We start from the raw sequence: 18,636 nt of genomic DNA on the forward strand, positions 1-18,636 counted from the left end.
TCTATTTTCTTACTCTTGCCTTCTGCTAAGTAGTTTATTTCATTTCCATTCTGCAAAAGTAGCATAGACATTTCCTGCTTTCATAAGATTAGCATTTCCTGCTTTCATAGATTAGCATTTCCTGCTTTCATAGATTAGCATTTCAATTCTGCCATTTCATTTCTGCAAGCACAGATTAGTGTTTCAATTCTGCAAGCGTAGACTAGCATTTCCGTTCCTGCAATTTCATTTGAGCAAAGTAGATTAGTTCTTTCCTGCTTTCAATTTAATTCTGCATCTTTATAGTTAGTTGTAGATCAATCTGTTTCAGTTTTGCAGGTACCACAGAAAAAACAAAAGCAATAAAAAAGTATTTCCATTTCATGCCTCGTAGGAATCGAGATAGAACAGGCAAATTCTTACCCAACACCCCCACCACATCACTGAGTCACCCTTCTCTCTTCTTCGGTGACAGTGATCCAGAAGAACCTATAGGTGAACCTCCTGAGATATACGAAGATCCTATAGCAGAAGAAGAATTAGAGACCATCCCATCTGAAGCTATGGCTGACAATAGAAGAGAAAATGAGAGAATAGAAGGTGCCTTCCCCATCCGAGAAACCAATGGAGAGATGAAAATGAAGAACATTAGCCCCTCCGCTTTACCTCACTTCCATGGACTGACTACTGAAGATCCTGATACCTTCCTGTTTGAGTTTGTTGTCCTTTGTAGAACCTATGACTATACTGAAGATGAGCAGAAGCTGAAACTCTTCCCTTCCACTCTTAAGGATGCAGCATTACGCTGGTTCATGGGCTTACCTGGGAATAGTATCACTACTTGGGTTCAGATGCAACAAGCTTTCAATACCAAGTACCGGGACTACTGTAGGTCCAAGGAAACCAAGGGAGAAATCTTTCGGATGACCATGGGAAATGATGAGTCCTTAGAGGATTATGAGAAGAGGTTCCAACTTAGCTATAAGCGGGCCAGGTGCACACTTGACCCTGAATCCCTCAAGTTGGTCCTGCTCCGTGGAGTCCCTGAAGACCTCTTAGATACCCTTCACATGTTAGCTGGGGGGACATTTACCAACTGCCTTATGAGGACATCAAGACTGTGTTTAGAAACCACTCCAGGGCAGCTCGGAAACGAGGTAGAGGAAACCTCCTCTCAACTGGTGTCCCTTTCTCCAAACATGAGTTTGCGAATCAATTGGAAGATCTTAAGAGTGAGGTGAGACAGACCATTGCCATGCAGCTGGACACATTCAGGTGTTAGGATATTCCGACACATAGGATATAGTTAAGTTCAACTTGGTCTAGTATAGAGTTAGGTTAGAGTTAGATAAAGTGTGTTTCTTTACCGTTGTACATTTTGTAACTTACAATCCGACGGTCACGATATGTAGTGATCCGACGGTTCACTCTCACCTCGGTATTACCGACACTTGATCCGTGGCTTGACACCCGATTGGTCCATGAGTTCTATTTAAAGCGCATGGAGGGTCATTGTTCGGGTAATCCGTGCATGAGAGAAGCTTATGTAAATTTTCATTCTTTGATTAATAAATTGCCTGTAGTACCCACGTTGGGACAGGCCGTGGACTGTTTCCCTCCTTGCACTTTGAGGGTTTTAACCACGTCAAAAATACTGGTGTATTGATTTGAGATCTGGTTGTGAGCGGTGTCCTTTTGGTATTCTTTCTGAGGAACTTACCCTGTAAATTCCTACATGGTATCAGAGCTATTTGAGGGCCGCGTCCGTTGGTGATCCAAATCTGAAGCCGGTAGAACTGCATGCGGCTGTCGTTTCCTAGATCTGCTGTTTCTGACTGCTTTCGGGCCGAGAGGACTGCTCTGTTGCGTTCGGAGCATCTGTTCCAGTGAGGAACCTCTTTCGTTTCACGCGAAAAGGTTTCCGGTAGCCCTAGCTGCGTCATTTTTCAGATCGGGAGGTATACAGTGTTTTTTTGCAGTTTACTGTTATTTTCTCTCTGCTTATTTCGGTCTCAGTTTATTTAGCTTTTTTGTTAACCGGATCTATACCTTTCATTTCTGCGTATGCTCTTTGCCCTGCGACTCTGTGCGATCTGGGCAAATCAGAAACAGAAAGGAAGGATTTTTCTCATGCGTATGCTCTTTTCCCTGCACCTTAGTGTGATCTCGGAAAATCAAAAACATTGAGAAAAATATTTAGTTTTTCGGTTAAAACTAACTTTGACATTTTTTTTAAATTTCTAGTTTTTTTGGCTAAAGCTAACTTGGAGCCGCAAGGTTCGTTTTTCTTTGCATATTCGTGTTGGGTTTTGTGTTTTGTGTTTTGTAGGGAAAAAGAGCTTTCTCAAGGCAAGCACGCAAACCAAGGCCCCCCCCCCCCCTCTCTCTCTCTCTCTCTCTCTCTCTCTCAAATTTTTTGTATAGATCAATTGGTTCAAAGCTATTTTAAGAGAGTAGAGGTCTTGGGTTCAAGTCTCCATTTTGTGGGGGCGGATTTTTTTCATTCCCGCACATTCGCGCACTTTGCCGGCAACGTCAACATTGTTTTTCAAAAAGCCATAACTTCTTCATCCGGAAGCCTTTTTCAGAGCCGTTTTTTTTTAAACCGCCTATTTTTTCGAGATCTATCCATTGGAACACCTACCTTCAGCATCTTCAGCTTCAGTTTTTTTAAAAATGGAAAGTCCATGCCAAGTCATTCTTGACAGCACTAACTACTTCCAATGGGTAGCCTACATGGAAGATTTACTTAGAAGTAAAGGTCTCTACAGAATAGCCACAGACCAAGAGAAGAAACCAAAAGATGAAGACAAGGCGGCAAAATGGGAAAATAGACAAGATCAAGCACGTGGTTTGATAGGGATGTCTGTTTCTCCTGATCTTAGATTCCACATTGCAGAACTTGAGACTCCTCATGAAGCATTAGAAAAACTTGCTAAAGTTTTTGGGATTAAAAATGAAATTAGAGCCCATCAACTTGAAAATGAGCTGCTTACTTTGGATCCTAATAATTTTTCTTGCATTGAAGATTTCTTGTCCAAATTCAAGACCCTTAGATATCTCTTGGAAGGTGTTAAAGTTAAGAAAGAAGATGGTAACCTTATTTATTCCATCCTTACTAAGTTGGGACCAGCCTACTCTGTATTTGTTTCCACTTTCCATTCTACAAGGGAAGCTTTCATTTGTCAAGGACAAGACTACAAGGCCCCTTCCTTTGACTCCTTTTGTGATTCCTTAATAAGAGAACAAGAAAAACTCTTACACCTTGGTCTTCTTAATCTTGGAAACTCTTCCACGAAAGCGTTAGCCGCCTAGCAGCAACCAAATTCAAAGAATCCTAAGAAGTCATATCCTCAAAAGAATGGTCCTAAATCATCTCAGCCTCAAAATGAAAGATCATTTCAGCAAAATGATAAGACCAATAAAAACAAATGGAAGAAGACTGATAGACATTGTAACTTTTGTAATCGAGATGGCCACTTAGAATCTAAATGCTTTAAGAAGATGGAAGCCTTGGAAGCCGCAATGAAGAAACATAACATCCATGTGGAGCCTACATCAACTTCAACTTCCGGAATGGCACTTTCTGCATGTCATTATCAATCATCTCAGTCTGGTTATGCATTAAATGTATCTTCTTCTTCTTCTCATTCTCATGAGTGGCTCATTGATTCTGGAGCCTCTTGTCACATGGCCAAAAACCAAGCCATGTTTTCTTCTTTAAATGATTGTAACACCAAAAATATATATATTGGTGATGATAGATCTCTTAATGTTGTAGGGACTGGAACTGTTCATCTAGACAATGGTCAGTTTAATGATGTATTATGTGTTCCAACCTTATCCTGCAACCTTCTCTCTGTCTATCAGATAACTCATTCAGGTGAAGGTAAAATTGTTGAATTTTCACCTCATGATGTTGTAATCAAGGATCTAAAAGATCCTAAACAGATTCTAGCTACTGGTCTTGCTGATGATTCCAAAAGGTTGTATAAGTTTCACAACTTTGGGTCATCAAATCTTCCCTCAGTATTTGTTGCTCATAATGATGAAGTGAGCAAACTTTGGCATGAGTGATTTGGTCACTTAAACTATCGCTCCCTTCAGCATCTATGTAAAGAAAATATGGTGACAGGTCTTCCTATGGTATCTTGCAGAGATGGTGTTTGTTCCGGATGTGTACTCGGAAAACATCATCGGGACAGTTTTGACAAACGTGCCTCTTGGCACGCCTCAGCCCCTTTACAGCTTGTGCACAGTGATTTATGTGGTCCTCTTCCTGTTGCTTCATTCTCTGGCTGCAAGTACTTCTTAACTTTCATTGATGATTTCTCCAGACGCACTTGGGTATACTTCTTAAAACTCAAGAGCGAAGTATTTAACACTTTTTTGGCCTTCAAAGCCTTTGTTGAAAAACAATCTGGACATCAAATTCTTAAGCTAAGAACTGATAATGGTGGAGAATATGTTAAAAACACATTCATCAACTTTTGCACCGAAAATGGAATTCAAATGCAACATACTGTTCCATACACTCCACAACAAAATGGTGTAGCTGAAAGGAAAAATCGCACCTTAAAGGAAATGGCTAATTGTATGCTGCAATCTAAAGGACTCAGTCTTAGTTTTTGGGCCGAAGCAATTAATTGTGCAAATTATATAATCAATCGCACTCCTACTAAGGTTCTAGAGAATATCACTCCAGAAGAAGCTTGGAGTTCCATTAAACCAGATGTAAGTCACTTTCGTGTGTTTGGAAGTGAAGCATGGGCCCATATTCCAGATGAAAAGCATAAAGCTTTAGAACCTAAGAGTGAGAAATGTACTTTTGTTGGATATTCTGAAGATGTAAAAGGTTATAGACTTATTCCATTTAAGTCCAAAAATGTTATCATTAGAAGAGATGTGAAATTTGATGAAAATAAATCGGCCTGCGAGCCTAGTCCGGCGGATGTGCCACCTCTTCCTATCTCTTCTACTTTTGAAAACATTTCTTCTTCAGATGATGAAAGCGAGGATGATAATCCTCCCCCACCTTCTCAGGATCCTCAACTTCCAAGATGGGTCCGTGCTACTCGGGATGCAGCAGGTGATCTTGCCGGTGATCCTACAGATCAGCGACGTACACGTTCTCAGTTTGAAAGAGCCTCTTCTTTACTGGCTCAAGCTCCAGTAAATCATGATCCTGACACTTTTGCAGAAGCTTCAGGCCATCCACATTGGGAAGCAGCTATGAATGAAGAATATCATTCATTGATGACAAATGATACATGGGATCTTGTTCCTCTACCAAAGGGACGCAAACTTGTTAGATGTAAATGGGTTTACAGAACCAAGTATGGACCAGATGGGAAAGTTGATAAACATAAAGCTCGTCTCGTTGCTAAGGGCTTTTCACAGGTTGAAGGCATTGACTACACTGAAACCTTCTCCCCTGTTGCCAAAATGAACTCTATCCGCCTTGTTCTTTCCCTTGCTGCCTCTTTAAAATGGGAAGTCCATCAGATGGATGTTAAATCTGCCTTCTTGCATGGGGACTTGCAGGAAGAAATCTATATGGAACAACCCATTGGCTTCATACAAACAGACTCCAGCCTTGTTTGTCGACTTAAGAAATCCCTTTATGGCCTCAAGCAAGCTCCTCGGGCTTGGTATGCCAAAATGGATAGCTTTCTTTTAGAATCTGGCTTTTCTAGGTGTCATTCTGACAATACTGTCTACACCAAGAAAGTGGGCAACTCTCTTATCATCCTTGTTCTTTATGTTGATGATCTTATTCTTACTGGTAGTGATCCCAACCTTATAAACCATGTGAAGTCCAGCCTTAAAAAGAAATTTGAAATGACAGACTTAGGACACTTACACTATTTTCTCGGTCTTCAAGTCTTGCAATCCCAAGAGGGTATTTTCCTTTCCCAGTCCAAGTATGCTTGTGATATTCTTCGTCATTTTCACATGGAAGACTGTAATCCAGCCCCTTCTCCCTTTCAGTCTGGAGTCAAACTTTCAGTCTCTTGTACTTCTCCTGAAGTTGATGCTACCTTATACCGTCAACTTGTCGGAAAACTCTTGTATTTAACCCATACTCGTCCTGATCTTTCCTTTGCTGTTGGCCTTGTTGCTCGTTTTATGCAAAACCCCCGTGAAAGTCATTGGAAAGCAGCTAAAAGAATACTTCGTTATGTTCGAGGTACAGTACAGTTTGGGATTCATTACAGTGCCAAAGCAGCTCCTCTGTTAGTTGGTTTCACTGATTCTGATTGGGCTGGTGACCCTGATGATCGGAAGTCTACTGCCGGTTATGTCTTCACTCTTGGTTCAGGACCTATTACATGGGCTTGTAAGAAACAGGCTGCCATTTCTCTTTCGTCAGCAGAAGCAGAGTATCGTGGTGCCGTGGAAGCTAGTAAGGAAGCCTTGTGGCTTCGTCAGATCCTATCAGAGTTTGGCTTTGAGCAGCAGCATCCAACCACACTTTGGTGTGATAATCAAAGTGCCATTCAGCTATGCAAAGATCCAGTCCAGCATCAGCGCAGCAAACACATTGAACTACACATGTACTTCATCAGAAAGCTCATTCATGACCATGTTCTTGAAGTGCAATATTGTCCAACAGATGATCAGGTTGCAGACATCTTCACAAAGGCTCTCACAGAGGCGAAGTTCACTAAACTTCGATATATGCTTGGAGTTCAGGAAGTTGTCACTAAGGGGGGATAGGCTCTAGTGCCTCCTTCCTTCTCCTATTGTGTCATATTTGTAAATCCTTCAATCCTATCCCAAGTTGTTCTTAAGGGGGGATGTTAGGATATTCCGACACATAGGATATAGTTAAGTTCAACTTGGTCTAGTATAGAGTTAGGTTAGAGTTAGGTAAAGTGTGTTTCTTTACCGTTGTACATTTTGTAACTTACAATCCGACGGTCACGATATGTAGTGATCCGACGGTTCACTCTCACCTCGGTATTACCGACACTTGATCCGTGGCTTGACACCCGATTGGTCCATGAGTTCTATTTAAAGCGCATGGAGGGTCATTGTTCGGGTAATCCGTGCATGAGAGAAGCTTATGTAAATTTTCATTCTTTGATTAATAAATTGCCTGTAGTACCCACGTTGGGACAGGCCGTGGACTGTTTCCCTCCTTGCACTTTGAGGGTTTTAACCACGTCAAAAATACTGGTGTATTGATTTGAGATCTGGTTGTGAGCGGTGTCCTTTTGGTATTCTTTCTGAGGAACTTACCCTGTAAATTCCTACATCAGGATCCAGCAGAAGAAGGAAGAAGCTGAGAGAGCCTTGGCTATCTTCTGCCCTAGATGTACCAGGAGACACCCTAAGAACGAATGTCCATTGCACTCGGTTGAAGTGTGTTTCGTTTGTGACGAGGACCATCCCACAAACCAATGTCCAACCTTACCTGGATTTAAAGCCATGTACCAAGGGACAGAAGCTCCCACTGAACCTCTCTATTACCTCAACCAAAGGAGGCCACAAGGACCTAGACCTTACCAGCAGGGGATGCAAGGGGCACCTCAAGCTTATTACAGCCCCAACCAATCGACTCCTATGCCTTCCTGGGGTCCCCCTGCTCATCCTTCTTGGTCCATGCCTCCTCCATGGTCTTACCCACCTCAATACCCTACTCAAACCACTACTCATTCTTATCATTCACACACCCAGCCACAGCCTCAGTGGAATGCACCTTAGTCGGGGTGGAGGCCCCAATACAACACTCCTCCTGCCATTTTTCCTCCACCACCAGTTCAACCTCAACCATTACCTCCTGCTCCTCCAAGGCAACCTCAAATACCTGCTCAACCGAACCCGAACCCCAACAATAGACAGGCCCAGCAGGTATACACTGGGGAAACATCATGCCCTACTTATGCTGTGGAGATCCAGGAGATCAATCTTCGATCTGGCAAGACTCTTCCAGATCGCCAACCTCCTCCCCCAGAGGATGAGGAAGATAAACAGGAAAGTGAACCAAAGGTTATTCCACCCTTTCCTGAGAGACTAACAGCCACCACACAACCCAACCCAGAGGAGGATGAGCTCCTGGGTGAGCTCAAGCAGTTGTGTGTGAAAATACCACTTCTCCAAGCCATCAAGGATGTGCCAATATACAACAAACTGGTTAAGGAAAAGTGTTTCAAACACCCAGGCAGGCGAAAGAAAGATGCTTCAACCATCAATGTCTTAGGACAACTGTCTGACCTTATGTTAGGACAAGTCATCTGCCCAAAGTATCTAGATCCTGGGAGTCCTGTAGTAGATGTCCACATCAATGGCATCATCATACCTCACACTTTGATTGATTTGGGGGCTGCCATTAATGTGATGACCAGGGATACCATGCTCAAACTCAATCTTCAGGGTTCCTTGAGGAAGACCTCGACAGTTCTGCAACTAGCAGATCGCTCCACTGTGACTCCCGAAGGGATTGTGGAGGATATCTTGGTCTCTGTCGACTCGTGGGAATACCCTGCAGATTTCTTGGTTCTGCAACCCAAGGCAAAGCTTACTGGATATCCTCTTATTTTGGGAAGGCCTTGGTTAGCCACTGTAGATGCTTACATAAGTGTCGTGCAGGAAATATGACCATAAAAAATGGTCCTATGTCCAAGCAGCTAGTCTTATACCCTCCTGCCCAACCTTCCTTAGAGCATGACTTACCACTTTGGTTGGAGGAAGGAGAAGAGGATGAAGTGTACTCAGCACCTTTGTGCACCCTAGATACCAGTAGAAGAGACCCCCCAACCGAGGATGACTTGATTGAGACCTTGATCCAGAATCCACCTTCCAGTGCACTATCCTTAGAAAAATTGGTGGAGGATGCCCAAGCCAGCACCTTAGTGGATCTTTGTACGACCAACCCTGTCACTCCCAGAGTCAAGAATGTGGAGTTTGGCCCTGAGAGAACGTTAAAGATCAGCTCCTCCCTATCTCCTTCCCAGGAAAAGGAGTTGTGTAGCCTGTTGGCCAGTCACTTAGATGCTTTTGCTTGGAGCTATAAGGAGATGAAAGGAGTCCATCCCTCGGTCTGTACCCATCACATATACATCAAAGAGGGTTGTAAACCGGTTAGGCAACCTCAGAGGAGAATGAATCCAGCCCTTAAGGACATTGTCAAGGAAGAATTGCAAAAACTGTTGGATGTCGGATTCATTTACCCCATCTCAGATAGTGAATGGGTGTCCCCTCTGGTGTTGTTTCCCAAGAAGAATGGGAAATGGAGAATCTGTGTGGACTACCGAGAACTGAACAAAGCTACCAAGAAAGACCATTTCCCTCTACCTTTCATAGATCAAGTGTTGGATGGACTGGCAGGGAAGAAGTTCTTCTCTTTCCTGGATGGGTTTAGCGGGTACAACCAAATCCAAATCAGCCCAGAAGACCAAGATAAGACCACCTTCACTTGTCCTTGAGGTACCTTTGCCTACCGAGTTCTTCCCTTTGGGCTATGCAATGCTCCTGCTACCTTCCAGAGAGCTGTCTTGAGCATCTTCTCGAAGCTGGTCCATGATGCAGTGGAAATCCATATGGATGACTTCACTCCTTATGGGGCCAATTTCCAGGAAGCATTGTCCAATCTGGGAAAAGTCCTAACCAAATGCATTGAGATGAACCTATCCCTTAGTCCTGAAAAATGTGAATTCCTGATGACTGAAGGGACCGTGCTAGGCCATACCATTTCTTGCCAAGGGTTATAGGTGGATCCTAACAAAATTGCTCTCATCAAGAAGGTTCCACCTCCTCAAAAGGTAAGGGATGTTCGGAGTTTCTTAGGATTAGCAGGGTATTACAGGAGATTCATTAAGGACTTCAGCAAGCTAGCCTCGCCATTGTTTGGCATGTTGGCAAAAGATGTGGAGTTTAAGTGGACTGATGATTGTCAGAGGGCTTTGAATGAATTAAAGGACAAGTTGGTGTCAGCCCCAATCCTGAGAGGTCCAAACTGGGCCCTACCTTTCCACATCCACACTGATGCCTCGAACAAAGCCATAGGTGCAGCTTTAGGACAAGTCGAACAAAAACTTCCATATGCCATTTACTTTGTTAGCAAAAACTTGTCCAAAGCTGAGCTGAATTACACTGTAACTGAGAAAGAGTTTTTGGCTGTGGTCCATGCACTGAACAAGTTCCGATATTATATCACTGGCTATCAAACATTTGTACATACTAACCATGCTGCAATTAGATATTTAATGAATAAACCAGATGTGAATGCTCGTATTATTAGATGGTTACTTTTGTTGCAGCAGTTTGATTTTACCATTGTTGACAAACCAGGTAAAGAAAATGTTGTTGCTGACTTTCTATCTAGATTGGATTTGTCTGCAGATGAGGATGGAACAGTGGATGACCAAATGCCTGATGAACATCTATTTGCTATCTCAGCACTCTCTCCATGGTTTGCTGATATAGCAAACTACCTTGTTTCAGCACAGTTCCCTCCGCACATATCTTCAAGAGAGAAGAGCAGAATCATCAGAAAAAGTGCCTCATTTACTTGGATCGGGGGCAATCTGTTCAAGCTTGGCCCTGATCAGATCTTAAGGCATTGTGTAAGGGAGGAGGAAGTCCTTGATATCCTCCTCACCTATCATGATGGGCCTTGTGGAAGACATTTTGCAGCAAAGAGGACTGCCTTCAAGATCCTGCAGGCAGGCTACTATTGGCCCACACTTCATCAAGATGTCAGAAGATATATCAGCCAATGTGACCAATGCCAAAGAATGGGGAAACCGACTCAAAGGGATGAGATGCCTCTCCAACCTCAAGTGACTCTTGAGCCATTTGAGAAGTGGGGCATGGACTTTGTGGGTCCAATCAACCCTCCTTCGAGGCAAAGGTCTTACATCATTGTGTGTACTGACTACCTGACAAAATGGGCAGAGACTAAAGCAATCAAAGCAGCAACAGAAGAAAAGGTGGCCGAGTTCTTAAGAGAAAACATCTTCTACAAGTTTGGCTACCCAAGAGAGCTAGTCACCGATCAAGGGAGCCAGTTCACATCCAACCTGGTTGAAGACTTACTAGCTCACCACAAGATCAAGCATAGGACTTCCACCCCCTATCACCCTCAAGCAAATGGGCAGGTGGAAGTCACCAATAGAGCATTAGAAGGGATCTTGACTAAGGTGGTGAGCAGCAGCAGAAAGGACTGGGCAGATCGCCTGGTTGAGGCCACATGGGCTTACAACACAACCTGGAAGACCACCACCGGCTTCACACCTTATGAGCTGGTCTATGGGAAGAAAGCTTTGCTGTCCATTGAGTTCGAGTACAACACTTTGAGGATGGCAGCTCAGCTAGATCTAGATCTCAGCCATGCACAACAAGAAAGGTTATTGCAGCTGAATGGACTGGACGAGCACCGGATGCAGGCCCTCCTTCACTCGGAAGTGGTTCAACTTCAGAGAAAGGTGTGGCATGACCAACATCTCCATGACAAGCAATTTCAGCCAGGAGATTGGGCCTTGTTGTATGACTCCAGATACAAAGATTTCAAAGGGAAGCTGAGAACCAGATGGCTAGGACCATATGTAGTGGAAAAATGTCATGACAATGGATCTGTTCTTATTCGGACCATTGATGAGGAAGCCATCCCCATGCTTGTCAATGGGCATCGACTGAAGATCTACAGGAAGCCTCTCTCAAGACAAGAGTTCATCAAAACTATGGAGAAATCAGTATTGGTCATAGAGAAGGGTTCTGCCTCTCCTTTGGGCATACCCTGAAAGATCCAAAAAAAAAAAAAAAAAAAGAGAAAAAATAATAAAGATCCTTGGGTGAAAACCTTTCTAAGGCGCCCAAGGCAGGTGGTAGGGGTGAAAACCTCATTGAGGCGCCCCTATTGTCTTTCAAAAAAAAAAAAAAAAGAAAGAGATTTGAAAAAAGATCCTTGAGTGAAAACCTCTCTGAGGCGCTTAAGGCAGATGGCAAGGGTGAAAACCTCAATGAGGCGCCCCTGTTATCTTTCAAAAAAAAAAAAAAAAGAGAAAAAAAAAAAAAACAAGGTCAGCAAATTCATAATGTAAAATTGCATGCAGGTTGCAGGTGTTCTATGGAGGAGAGGAAGCCTCTCAACTCAAAGCCCAGGATCCTTATCATGCAGTCAGGAGACCTCACCAGCACCTCCTCCAAGAATACTCATTTTCTCCAAGGTATGTGCAATTTTATTACAGCTTGAGTCTTCTACAGGAAGACGCAGATTTTCTACAGGAAGATGCAAATTTTCTTCAGGAAGGTGCAGACTCTCTACAGGAAACGCAACCTTTCTACAGGAAACTTCCTGTAGAATTTCAGGACAGTCCAGAATCCATTTTATGAGGAGATCTAACGACTAAGGATCGGTTTGGACGCATGCAAGCTATTGTTATCTCCCTTGCACATTGTTGTCACCTTGTCCTGCCATCCTTGTCGACATGCAACGAAGTTACCTGCACCAGTAAAGCAGATCGATGAGTTCTCAAGAAAAAGCAATTTTCAAATGAAAAAACACTGAGATCTCATACCAGATCCATCCCAGTCATCCAGAATCCCTGGGAGCGTGATCAGGCGGCCAGATCCTTCGTCATGCAACATGCACCCAAGGAGGAAGAACTGTTACAAGACATCCCGCGGGAGTCCTGTAACAGTTAAGCCCGCTAGAGTGTATACTATTCAAGGCGCTGGCCATATGCAATGAACGCGGACACGTGCAGCCAAGCATCAACTCCATCATCGGCAGCCTGTAAACGTGAACCTCCGGGCCTGTGCAAATTCACCAGCAGCAGATAGATCCATTCATCATCGTCCAAAACCCGAAAAATCGTGTTGCAACCGCGCAGGTAAGTGTCTCGACCCTTTCTTCCGTCAGATCGCATGAATTTTACTTTGAATTGTTTGCAAAGTGTAAAGTGAATGGGTTGAGCGGCTGTATGGCCAGTTGACTGGCCACGTCGACCGGTTAATGGTCCAGTCAGATGTTTGGGTGGCGGCCGTGACAAAAGGAATGATCAGCACACACGTGAGAACAATCCCCGTCGGAAAAAATGGATTGAGCAGAAGAAACGGCGGCGGATCTGCTAGAGGGATGATGCGGTGGTAAGTGAACTCGCAGACAAATGATGGGACGACGTCATCCAACGGTCCGGCGGGGACAGCTCACCCCCACGCCACGGATTCAGCCGATTCAAATCTAATCGGCTAGATTGGCCGCATGCATTTATCATTCGCTGTTTGAACCTCGAGTGAACATTCGGATCCCTCTGCAGTTCGAAACTCTGAGCCTTTGGCTATCAGAATGGCTGTGAAGCACCACCGAGAGCGCGGACCAACTGCAGTCTTCCCCAGGAATCACGCGCTGCTCCTACAGGAAAGCTGCTCCTACAGGAAAGCTGTTTCTACAGGAAGGCGGGTTCCTCACGTAAAAAGGTGGCAGATAAAAAGGTAACCCTGAATTCTCCATTCAATTGGTTTTTAAAGGTGGCAGAATCGTCGTCTACAGTCTGGTCGTAGAAAGTGGTTGAAAGTGCTGTTTGCTGTGCATAGACTATCGTTCTATAGGATGACAGTGTAATTAAACTGTGTTAAGGTCCTCAGGGATAAGTTTTGTGGATTATTTGCACGATGGAAGCGTAATTCTACACTCTGTCCCAATAAGCTAAACTTCTTCCGCATTCGCCACCTCTAGCAACAATTTTTATCATGTCGGGTGGGTTTATTAGACGGGAACCCACTGATTCATCAAAGTTAAGAGAAAACCAGGAGGTGGTGGAGCTCTTCACACGAGCACAATGGATATCCTTTTGTGACAAGTTGCAGGGTTATGACGACGAAGTGGCAGAAGAATTTTTACAAGCTTTGAGGCCGAAATCCAAAACATTGGCCACCGTGAACTTCAGGGGCCTAAGCCTCAAGCTCACCCCGCAATATATCAGTCGAATTAATGAACTTCCAATGGGTTTGCCATGGGATAAGGAAGAAAGGAAGTTGAGCCAGCAGGCAAAGAAAGAATTCTTTCCACCTGAGGAGGAATTCACGGAGGACAAAAATGGGGTGCATAGAACCAGCTTGCTGCCACCATGGAATGAAGTTAGCCTGCAAATCATGAAGTACATAACCTGTGAAGGCCGTTTCAGCATTGTGTATGGGTATCACTTCAGGTTGCTCACTGAATTGAGGCACCAGATTGATCTTCCTGTAGAAAACAAACTTAGCATTCCTTATTTCTTGCTACAGTCTCTAATTGAGTGTGCCACAAAGTTAAAAGAAGGCATACCAGATCAAGTAGCCCACCATGGGTTGATCAAACTTCTTGTGGAGGATGCGCTTCATTCATATAAGATTCCCCTCTCATGGGAAGCATTCAGAAATTTGACAAGAGATGGAGACATAAGGATGTTGACTGAAGAAAATGGTTCCTCCAGCAGTGAGGAGAAAGAAACAGTGGCCGCGGGAAAGAAAGAAACAGGCCAGAAGACCCCGACCACAGTGCAGAAGAAAGAACAAAGGAGGAAGCACGAGAAAAAAGATGCTGAGGAAAAAGGTGACACACCCATCTTGTCAGCAAGAGAGAAAAGGTTGCAGAGCAGAACAGACAAAGCTGAGAAGGTCCACATCAGCACAAGTACCTCGTCAGCACCCGCAACCAAATCAAAAAGCAAAACCCATGCAGCAAAGCAAGCCAAGGTGGTGACACCTGTGTCTACAGGAAAGCAGAAACAGGCTTCTACAGGAAGCCCGAAAATTACCAAAATAGGGGCTTCTACAGGAAGCCCGAAATTGGCTAAAACAGGGTCTTCTACAGGAAGCCCTGAAAAGGTGAAACCCAAGGAGAAGAAGGCTGATATTCGTGAAAGCGAGGCAGCAGCTATACTAGCTGGCCTCAGCACGCCACCTAAGCCAAAAGAAAAGAGAAAGAGGGAGACCCCTCTATACTCTGAAGTTCGAGAATAAAGACGGGCAAGCCACAGCCCCCATCCAGCAGCCAAATCACTACGGGGGATGCCCCTAGTTCACCCAGTGAGAGGTCCCCCTCGAAGATATCTGTCACCTACGAGAGGGGGAGCCCAAAAACAACTACTTGGAAAACAAGGATAGACCAATCGGCTTCAAAAACCCGGCTCAAGGTCAAGGAAACTGTTATCTCTCAAAATTCTGTTTCCAAAAATTGCTCAGATTAGCTTAAAGACAAATTGTTTTCACAGCGCATGAATCCTTTAGCAGTTTCGCAGCGCAACATGTTTTAGTGATTTCGTAGCGTGCTACGAAATTGGGGATTTGTTCGAATCCATAGTAGCTGTCATGCAAAATAGTTCTGGGGTGGATGCATTTTACAGGTGGCATGTTCTCAAGCTCCTGCATGTATGCTTGTCATTAAGTTTGGTCAGTGTGAGTTTCTTAGAGAGGGTGCAATAATTGGTTCATTGATGGATGCATGACCAATGCCTATCATACAGCCATTTGGGCAGCAATCTTTGTTCAATAAATATGTGGACAGCTATTACAATGATGCTAATGGATCTGTTGGTTCTTCATATCATACAAAGACACTATTAGTGAGTTTAAAGTGATGGTTTCAACTCTACATAAAGAGATGGGTATGATGCAAGCACATTTAACTAAATTTAAGGAGACAACCTTTGAAGTTCATTCATTGCGGGCAGAGGTCCATTCCCTCACAACTATACTTAACAGAAAGTCAAATGAATACAAAAAACTGTCAGATAAATGTGCAGACCATGCAGCTAAAATAAAATCCTTGCAGGCTTTGGTTACGGATCTAAGAGAGACTAAACAAGAGCTAAAGTTAATTCTGGAGATGTATGGACGGGAAACCACAGATTCCAGGGATGTCATGGAAGCAAGGCAGGCAGAATGCAAAGCTTGGGCACAAGTGCATAAGCTAAAGTCTGCCCTTGATGAGCACAGTTTGGAATTGCGGGTCAAAGCAGCCAATGAAGCTGAGGCAGTCTGCCAACAGAGACTTGCTGTTGCTAAAGCTGAGATAGCTGACACAAGGCAAAAGCTTGATGCTGCAGAGAGGGACATATTGGAGTTCACTGAGGCTCTGAAAGCTAAAAATGAAGAAGGAGAAGTGTATATAGCTGAAATTGAGACTATTGGGCAAGCATACGAAGATATGCAAACTCAAAATCAACGATTACTTCAGCAGATAACAGAGAGAGATGATTACGATATCAAGCTTGTATCGGAGAGTGTGAAGGCAAAGCAGGTTCAAAATTCTCTTCTTATGGAGAAAAAGGATATGGCAAAGCAATTACAGCAGGCTGGTGTTTCAGCAGAGATGTATAAGCAGAAGATTATGCGTCTTGAAGAACAGGTGAGGGTTCACTTGGATCAAATTGGAAAGGTTACTGAAGATGGTCAGCAGTATGCACTTACTCTGGATAGTATAAAACGAAAATTGGAGCTGATAGATTCAAATTTCCTGATCTTATATTCCACCCGCCCCTACTTCAAACACTGCCTCATATGGAGAAGCTTGATAATTTAGGGCATTCACTTCGCGGGCTTCCCCAGATGGTTATCGAGAGTATAAATAAGTGTGACGTGGATATACGCCGAGAATTGTTTAGCATTATTCTGCTTGCTGGTGGCACGGCATCAATGCAAATCGCAGATGAAGAGAACCGACTTCGATTTTAAAAAAGGAAAAGGATAAGAATGAGGCTGAGGTCTATACAAATGGGCCGGTGGAGATTTCTTTCCACTGTGGGTGAAACCAATTATTGGCAGGTGGCAAATTCATGGAATAGCATTTATGTCTTGGGCGCAAGTGTTTGATGAAGTGCCAGAGAGAGATGTAGTTCATTATCTTCGTGGCCTAGCTCCACAAGAGTTCTTTTTCCACGCAAACGGGTGGCAGAGAAGGTTTTGTCAATGGCATGCTGAATGGTTTATCTTATGATCATGTTTTTCCTGATGCAAACAACCCAAACAGCCAGGCAATGACTATGTCCCAAAGTATTCCAGATAAATTGGTGAATGGATGGTTGGAAGCTTTTTATGCTCCATGGCCGCGCTCAAGAAACTGGATTGACCTCTTCGATGCCATTTTTGTCAAGGTTTATTTCATCGGAAATGTTCGGTATCTTCCCATTTCTTAAGGCTTGTCTTGAGGCTTTGCAAAAGGAGGCTGAACAGTGCAAACGCAGAATTACTGATCTGCAAGTGGAGTTGAAGAATGAGAGGTTCGGGAAAAAGAGAATTGAGGAAGAACTGGTCGTTTTGAACATAAAATTTACATGCCTCAGTTCCCTTAACGATGGTGAAACAGTAGTAGAAAGACTTCAAGAAGAAGTCAAAGAGTACAAGGCAATTTTAAAATGTAGTGTTTGCCATGATAGGCCCAAAGAAGTTGTGATTACCAAGTGCTTCCACTTGTTTTGTGGCCCTTGTATACAACGGAACTTGGAGACCCGGCACCGCAAATGTCCAGGATGTGGTACAGGTTTTGGACAGAACGATGTGCGGACTGTATACATATGATTTAGAGGGTCAATATGATCTGGTTTTCGAACAACAGAGAACAATGTAGAGGTTAAGAGCAAAGTTGGAGTTTACAACCAGATTTTGTTGGTAAAGATGTACCCAAAAATAATTCATTGGGTAGAGCAGGTCCGAGGACATACTTTTGTGTTTTAGACCATCTCCTGTTGAAAGTCATGTAAAATACTAACTGAAAACAGTGATTCATGGTTTACTGTAACCTTCCCCCATTTTAGGAGGGTTTTGTTTTACTGCTAGGTTTTTCTTTTCTTCCTGACATGCCAAGAACTGGTGTAAATACCATCCATCCTTCCAAGTAAAATCATGGAATTGTAGGTGCAATGTCTTTCGGGTTTCAACATTAGAGTTGTTGGGGTGGATTTGCTTGCTCTGTGTATTATGTCTGTAACTGACTGCATATTTAACAAATCAATCAAACCAGTTCACGAGATTAAGATAAAATATTGGTCAGGCCATTGCTTATATGAGAGTGGTGCCTTATCCCAAAGGTGTCAGTCATGCCCCTTGGAGGCTTCAAGGGAAGCTCACCTGGAGTTCTTATAATTTCAGAAAAAATGGTGTATACTTTATGATATAATGGTGACTTGTGAGAAGAAAGTATGGAGTTTGTCATGTTGTTGCAGAGAATGGCAGTGTTACAGACACACATCTTATGCTGCACTCTTGAAAGTTGGGTCACAGATAATGGACAAACTGGAGATTTTTTCTGCTGATGAATTTCATTTAACTGTAATGTCATCCGCTCCAGGATTTGCAAGAATTTCAAGCATGAATGTTATGAGCATTGATAAGTTATTTGTGAGCAAGGTGGCAGAGCAGTTAAAATCTCAGGGGAAATTGAAATTGTTTAAAACAGTTTCGCAGTTTCGTAGCGCGCTACGAAACTGCGAAACTGCTGTAGGTGTTGTTTTGAAACGCATATAACAGTTTGATGGCAGAATCAAAAATTTGCAAAGGAAACACCTCAGTGACATGAAAGGGATCAAAGGAAGCTGCTACAGCCATTCAACATACGCCATGTGTACCTTTAACAAAAGGTGAAAGATTTTAACCTAAGTTTGGAATTTTTGGTCATAAAGTCACTTTAATCTCGGTGATTAGGGTTTGGAGGGAGCTGCATATGAAAAGTTT

General features: G+C 43.4%; 1 protein-coding gene across 1 annotated transcript in view; it reads left to right on the plus strand.

Annotated features, from left to right (window-relative positions):
• LOC149232666 (E3 ubiquitin-protein ligase BRE1-like 1) overlaps positions 1–17,800 on the plus strand; it is a 69,203-nt gene extending 51,403 nt beyond the window's left edge. Inside the window, exons 2-4 of the mRNA XM_089381964.1 lie at positions 15,522–16,365; positions 16,732–16,866; positions 17,061–17,800. Coding sequence (XP_089238090.1) covers positions 15,522–16,365; positions 16,732–16,866; positions 17,061–17,484 — 1,403 coding nt within the window. The 3' untranslated portion in view covers positions 17,485–17,800. The remainder of the gene's footprint in view (positions 1–15,521; positions 16,366–16,731; positions 16,867–17,060) is intronic.
• Positions 17,801–18,636: the final 836 nt, after the last annotated feature.

The sequence above is a fragment of the Pinus tabuliformis genome, chromosome J (assembly GCF_031772625.1).
Source record: "Pinus tabuliformis cultivar Carrire ecotype Pingquan chromosome J, CPIR1, whole genome shotgun sequence".
NCBI classification, from domain to species: Eukaryota; Viridiplantae; Streptophyta; class Pinopsida; order Pinales; family Pinaceae; genus Pinus; species Pinus tabuliformis.